Below are 7,402 nucleotides of genomic sequence, written 5' to 3'. Positions count from 1 at the left end.
ACATTTTAACTAACTATTTGACCGGCTAATTCTTTTCAGCTCAATTCAACAATGCAAAATACCCATAATTTCACTTTAATTATATATATTGATATTCCAAAATGTATGTATACATTTTTGAGCTTTTCGAAAACTATATTGATGTTTTTATTTACAGAAAAATACACAGACACAGTTATGAAAAAGTTGAACAAGAAAAGGAAATGTATGTATTATTCTTTATTTTAAAAACCATAATATAATCATAACTTATGTCATGATGTTTGTTTATTAATAAGTAAAATAACTGCCAATAATTTCCAACATGCCTACTTGAATTAAAGTAAATTAAAGTAATATTTTGGAAAGATAAATACATTACATGGATTGCATATAATCAGATGTGCGGAAATAGCATTATAAATAATTTCACGACCAATGTATTTTCTAATCGGCCCTCAGAATGTGTGCGCGTGACGTCAACGTCACCCGTCACGTCATCACTTGATCAATATGGCCGCGACGGAGATTTTAGAAGAGCTCGCCAATAGAATAATGGATTTAGATTACATTATAGAGGAGAATCATGACAAGAATGTATCAGTAACCACTGAAGACACATACGCCTTCGTAGAAGTAAAAAGAATTAAAATACCAAAAAGAAGACGGGACAGTGACGTGAAACGTTTTAAGGACTGGCTAGGCCGTGAAGACCAAGAACAAAACTTTGAAGAGATGCCACCAAAGGAGCTTGACATGAATATAGCTCGATACTACATGAGTGTAAAGCATAACACGACCAATAAGGATCTTGAATCATGGACTCTGAAAGGAATGCATTGCAGTATTAAGAGATATCTCAGTGATAAGGACTTCCCCCATGATATCATGACAGATAAACTGTTCAATATGTCCAGGGAGATGCTTAGAGACAAAGGTGTCGACCTGAAGGAGAAGGGCCTCGGTAATCGGGCGAAGAGGGCTGATCCTTTCACTAGGGATGAGATACAGATGATCTACCAGAAACAACTTCTTGGATCAGGTAAATCTCGGAATCTAAAGGCACTTACCGATTTAATGGCTGATTTAAGTGTCAAACAAATCGTACTGTTGTCTGTAGCCAAAATTGTTTATATCTCACCATGCCAACAAGGGGAATCACTCTGATACTTCAAACAAAGAGCTAAAAATATACTGCTCATAACCATTTTGAATATATGTTATTCTTGTTCTGCTTTCTTTGATCTACCGTCACGATTTTAATATTTTGTAAAGCCTCTATTGGATCTTCTTCGAAATGCAAATACAGATTTCATGTAGACTACAGTGCATGTATGTCATCCATGCTATATTTCGACTTTCAGTTTCACCTTATTTTCTATTTCAGATTCTGAACAATCGCTTATCAATGTTATTTGGCTCAATACTACCATGCATTTCGGGTAGAGGGGACGCCAAGAACATATAAATATGTTGTTGGGTGATTTGGACATGGGCAACTTGAAAGATGGAACTAGATACGTGTCCTACACGGAGAGAGCAACAAAGACTAGGAAAGGCATCAACACAGATCCCAGGATGTTCAAACCAAAAATGTTTGAAAAACCAGGTACGTATCTTTTTTTAAGTAAATATAAAATCAAATTATAAAAATATGCTTCACTGGGTGTTCCCCGCTGAGATAACAATGCGCATGCCCAGCAAGATCCTGTTCGGGGCTATGCGGGGGAAACAGCCAAACGGGCCAAAGGGCTGGAGCGGGGATTACTGCATGCAACCCAAATATTTAATTAAAAAATCAAACTGGCCAAACAAAAACTGTTGTTTTCTTCTTTAAGCAGGCTTTATTAAGTAAACTTACAAGTCCTTACATCGAAACTCCTTCTAGATCGTCAACAAGTACTCCAATTGAAACTCTTTCCATTGTGAATAATTTAATAACAAGTGACTCTTTTGCATCAAAAAGCGGTATTTCATCAGCAGAAGATGAATCATCTCGTAATAGAATTGTGTATGCCGCAATATTGTTTTCTTCGCTAAAATATGAGACCAGGTACACATAGTTGTATTATAGCGCTGCCAAACAAGGCTACTGCTGCAAACTGTGTAAACTATTTGCAAGCACAGACACATCAAATGTGTTCATCTCTAGGACCAAGTTGGGGACTCGTCCAACACTAAAAGTAGCTGGCCATGAGGATAGTAAGTGTCACAAATTTTGTGTATCAAAGTACATTGCAATATAAAGAAGTGAAACTCCAGCTGACATTCAAAACTTACTTAAAATCTTGTACTTTGTTTCAAGACAGCGATGTGCTAGAAACAGTTTTGACACACTTATGGACTTCATGATAAACATGGGTGCGACTGATATGGTTCCGTACATTGACGCACATCCGCAAACAAAGTACACATCTTCAACCACTTGTACTGAATTCATAACAGCAATAAATTCCACACTTGATGGAGAGTAGGTTAAACTATATAACTTTTAGAAAAAAATTATTTTTATCATCTAGAATCAAAAGAGTCGTAATAAGTAGAGGGGAGAATGAATAAAAACGATTTTGCACCACGTAACATGTATGGTTCAAACACACGCATGCGGACGTCATCTATCTTTAATGAAGATTTCCTACACTTGAAGTTCCTGTGCATGATCTCAATTAATTATATGGATTAATCTCTGATAAAGTCTCTGGAGTGTCATTATTTTATGATTGTGATTTTTTTCAGCTTCAATATGCCCCTACAAGTTCATAAAACAACAATAGCAATGAAAATTCAAACCGCTGTATACTCCATACATCGATATATATAATGTAGGCTTTACTGGATGTGTTCACGGTGTGAAAAGTGGTTCCACCCGAAATGTCTGGACAGGGATGAAGCAGATTCAGCACACCCATTTTATTCTTTAAGTTGCTTAGTACGTGTGAAACATGTAATATGGTATAATAAAGAACTGTATCGCATTATTCATATATGTTTAAATGGAGTTTTATGTTTTAAGTACTTAATTTGTCATACATGTATATCCCGTTTAGAGTTTTGCAAAACATCTTATCCCAGTTGTATTTACCTATATTGTTTGATATTGCCAGAACACCTACATCGGCGGATGGAGCTACAACGACAATCATACTGATTGCGAATACGACCATTATGATGTAAGTATTGCACATTATAACATACAGAGATATACCAGAATTTTATGAAAATGAACCGTTGCATTATTTGTCATGTTATTTTACATTGCTTTTTCTTTTACGTCATAATCATGCATTTTTACTTTCATAAAATTGCAGGGCCCGGAGGACGTTGATAAATACGCGATAATGTCGAAAAAGTGCTTCAACATGGTAGGTGCATTATTATATTTGTTCGCGTTTTTTATTGCTCTAAAAAAGCATGCTGACAACTGACTGTCGTTTTCCCTTTACTCCCTTTTACAATCAACACAATGTATATCCATAGACCAACTCATTTTTGATTTTACTGCCTTTACATATTTTACATCATACATACAGCAAGCAAGCGCAGGTTGTAGTGGTTTTAAATTGTGTCCAAGTGCCCTTTGGTATTTAAAAAACATAACGTATGTGATTTATAGATGCACAAGGCATTCCAGAGGTGTTGCCTCATTTTGACATCGAAGGTCGAACAAGGGTAAGAATTTACTGTTGAAACTTTAAATGGCCCGACACATGCATGGTGCTCCGTATACTTACTGCAAATACAGTATAGGTCATCATTCATATTCATGGGCAATATTTTTTGACCGATCAATTTAAAGGAATATCGATTCTTTTTAAATATTAAATTTATTTATATGCAAAAATGTATAAACAATCGGTATCGTTAGAAACAATGCTTCAGTTAAAATTAATCACCAGGAAACGTAGAGTTTTTTTATAATAAAATGATCATCTCAAGATTTGTAGACTATAGTTTGAACAATACAACATTTTTAATTCATCAACAATTTTCAGTTTGTTAGAAACAAACAACGACTGTATAATAGTATGCGCTGATGTAGTATCATATTAAACATGTAAAATTACCCGTTAATACAGACACGCTTGGATATTGAGTTATTGAAGTATAATGGCATATATTGGTATTAAGTTCCAAAGTCTGTTTTATTTCAGTGTTGTACCATTGTTGAAGACACACTGCGATTTTGTGGTTGCTCCAACTTTTCCAGCCCGTTGTATTGGATTCGGGCTTGTAGTTTTTTTTCACAAGAGGTTTTCCGTCCTTATCGGTTATGAAGTTCCATACAGGACACAACAACATGAGCACTTATTGTAGGGTTGAATGGAAGTATTTAAAAAAAATATTTTCTATATATGGTGGCCATCTTAAATATTTCGGCCATTTTCATAAAAACAAGAGATGTGCTCGTCAGAAACACAATGCCCCCAACTGCGCCGCTTTGAAGCCATATATTTGACCTTGAAGGATGACCTTGACCTTTCACCACTCAAAATATGCAGCTCCATGAGATACACATGCATGCCAAATATCAAGTTGCTATCTTCAATATTGCAAAAGTTGACCTTTGACCTTGAAGAATGACCTTGACCTTTCACTTCTCAAAATGTGCAGCTCCATGAGGTACACATGCATGCAAAATATCAAGTTGCTTTCTTCATTATTGCAAAAGTTATGGGCAATGTTAAAGTTTTCGGACGGACGGACAAAATGACTGACTGACGGACAGTTCAACAGCTATATGCCACCCTACCAGGTACATAAAAACGGGTTCCTTTCATTTTTAAGATATTTACACCTATATCTCACTTTCTGCCAAATTTCATGCTTTTTCAACAAATGGCACGATTATAACACCATATGGCTTGACTATTAAGAAGGAGCAAAGGTTAATTACAATTCTGAGCTATTCATATAAATGGTTAATTCTGTTCACAACCGATAATTTGAGTTCAATGACTAGTCAATATGCAATGTGCTTGTTATGCTGAAAATTGATTTTTCTCATAACTGACAAATATAAGGCGTCTGAATGAAACTTAAAGAGGGGTTATTAAATTCATTAAATTAGCAATGTGTGAATTTAATTTGTATTTTAGTTCGAGGTACAGTAATGCCGGATATTACTCAGATTGCTGCCGTGCATTTGAAGACAGGTTTTAAGTTGTCGACGTATGTGAACTTAACGGAAGACAACAAGTGCCAATTTCTTCCGAAACTCAGAAAGTGACTGGCATCTCTGTTGATGATCATGGCAACATGCGTGTAAATGGTGGAAGTGTTGATAGTGTCTCAAGTAAAACTTCTCTAATTGATTGTATGCAGTGGCTTGCAAAGTTTCCTGGAGCCATTTTTGTTGTTTATAATGGGCGTAGGTTTGATTTTCCGGTTTTGGTTAGTGCATTGCTGAACACAACACTGTTTTGAAACGTTTTTTAATTGTGTAAGCAGTTTAGTTGACTCTTTGCCGGTTTTCAAAAATTGTATCCTGGACAGTCACACAAACAGGAAGATCTAGCGAACGTGTTCTCCAGCAACGCCCACGATGTCCTTGATGATGTTGAAGCACTGGGATCTTTGTTTAAAACATGTAAAACTACTGACAATATGGTCCACATCTTTACTGTGACTGCAATCCATAATTCAGTTCGTTTAAGTCATGAAAAGGCAAAGAACATTTAATTGTTAGACGTGCTGTTGCATAGACCAACTCTAAAGCGACAAACAGCTGAAAATATTGCAGGATCTAAACTGGCCTTGTGTCATTTGAAAGCCAAATTTTCATGTTCCGGAGAGGATGGCCTTAGGGATACATTGCAAAAAACAATGAGGGACTACCGAAAGTCACAAACCCCACAAAATATTTTATCTGAGGTGGTCTCTAAAATTGGTCAGTTTTTCAGTGACGAAAGGTTACGGAACGAAAAAATATGACTTTCAAATGACACACGGCCAGTCAAAATTACGCAATGGCTTTATACTGATGTTACATTATGAACATCTAGTTGGCACTGGCTGTTTTTATTAAAATATATGTTGTATATGATTGTGCTACATGTAAGTAACATTATAAATTAAACAACTTAATGCTACTTAATATTGGGAAAAAACATTTTGTGGTGACCTGTGGCTGTATTCATATGTTGCCTTTTGACTTTAGGTGACCTTAAGATTGTATTATTAATGTATTATTATATCAATATTAATTCAAAGTTAGCTAAATTTCTTCACATCTCATGGTTTATAATTGTAGCTTTTAATAAGCAACTAGAATCCCCCCCCCCCAAAAAAAAGAAGCGATATACAAATTTATACTTAAATTCATTGTGTGATAATGAATGGGGGTTGGCATACTCAAAGTGTAATTTCTTGAGATAGGAGAACGGTGAAACTTCCTGAAATTCATTCAGTTTTTAGAAAATATGTTGTGTAAAATAAATATGTACAATATATGGATTTCATCACACTACAAGTGACATAAAACGTAATTAAAGTTTATTGTCACTGAATCATTTGTTGTTGTTTTTGACATTTTATCGAGATAATTGCAAATATTATTGGAGATTAAAGTTATTTATGTGCATTTTTTCACTGTTAAATTGAGCTGAGAAGAATTAACAGGTCAAAAGAGTAAGTTAAAATGTGGTTACTGACCAATTATCTGCAACTCATCTTGCTACCAGTTGTTTATAAAAATATATTTTATATTCGATATCTTACGTGACTCACCCAGTCCTGTAAGCCGAAATGATCCGTAAAACAAAAGTGTGTCTTTGTGTCGTATGAACGAATCTGCACAAAAACTAAATTTAGGCTCACATCGTACATGCATGATCAGTTGTTAAACGAAAGTACGGTTGATATTCAAATGCAATATTTTTGTTTTTCCTGGATATTGTTTTAGTATGAATGCCCATAACATCACTTTAAAGGCACAATTCGCTTTCAATGACACTTTTTTCATGCTGTATCTACTAACAAAATCCAGTAGAGTACGTTTTATTAAGTTAATTGTCAAAATATATGTATATCCCATTACAAAAAACTATACATTTTGGATATAGGGTAAATCCATAGAAAACGCCCAACCGAGTCAAAGAGTAGGCGTTTTCAACCAGGTATAAAAAGTTAACCGGCTTTTGCAATTAGTTGTGATATACAATTTACTATGTGGAAATAATACCAGAGTGTTTCTGGAAAAGTACCCAATAGGCTCCCACTACCTTAAAATCTAGCTTATTCCGCATTTTTCGACACATGTTTTCCTGTGAATTCTCTGAAGAAGAGGAAGCTGGAGCTTCAGATACGATTGTTCGAGGCCCAGTTTTCGCGATTGGACGAGGAATAGAATATTCTAATAGAATTATCATATGTGTATTTAATCAAACATAAAATTATTATTTTGTTATGAAGATAAAGTTAAGTT

At 35.0% G+C, this 7,402-nt stretch overlaps 1 protein-coding gene across 2 annotated transcripts; it reads left to right on the top strand.

Moving 5' to 3' along the window:
• Nucleotides 1-451: 451 nt before the first annotated feature.
• Nucleotides 452-6,068, top strand: LOC127877808 (uncharacterized). 2 transcript variants are annotated; one of them, XM_052424061.1, is made up of 6 exons: nucleotides 452-1,021; nucleotides 1,367-1,588; nucleotides 3,084-3,149; nucleotides 3,288-3,341; nucleotides 3,593-3,648; nucleotides 4,131-6,068. In XM_052424061.1, exons 2-6 carry the CDS (start codon nucleotides 1,487-1,489, stop codon nucleotides 4,291-4,293), a joined length of 441 nt encoding a protein of 146 aa, XP_052280021.1. In that variant the 5' UTR covers nucleotides 452-1,021; nucleotides 1,367-1,486; the 3' UTR covers nucleotides 4,294-6,068. The 2 variants fall into 2 exon arrangements, 1 of the variants encoding a protein (XP_052280021.1); XR_008048617.1 differs by lacking the exons at nucleotides 3,593-3,648; nucleotides 4,131-6,068 and having other exon boundaries at nucleotides 3,288-3,504.
• Nucleotides 6,069-7,402: the final 1,334 nt, after the last annotated feature.

Source organism: Dreissena polymorpha, chromosome 4 (assembly GCF_020536995.1).
Source record: "Dreissena polymorpha isolate Duluth1 chromosome 4, UMN_Dpol_1.0, whole genome shotgun sequence".
NCBI lineage: Eukaryota > Metazoa > Mollusca > Bivalvia > Myida > Dreissenidae > Dreissena > Dreissena polymorpha.
This window is presented reverse-complemented; position numbering and strand designations above follow the sequence as displayed.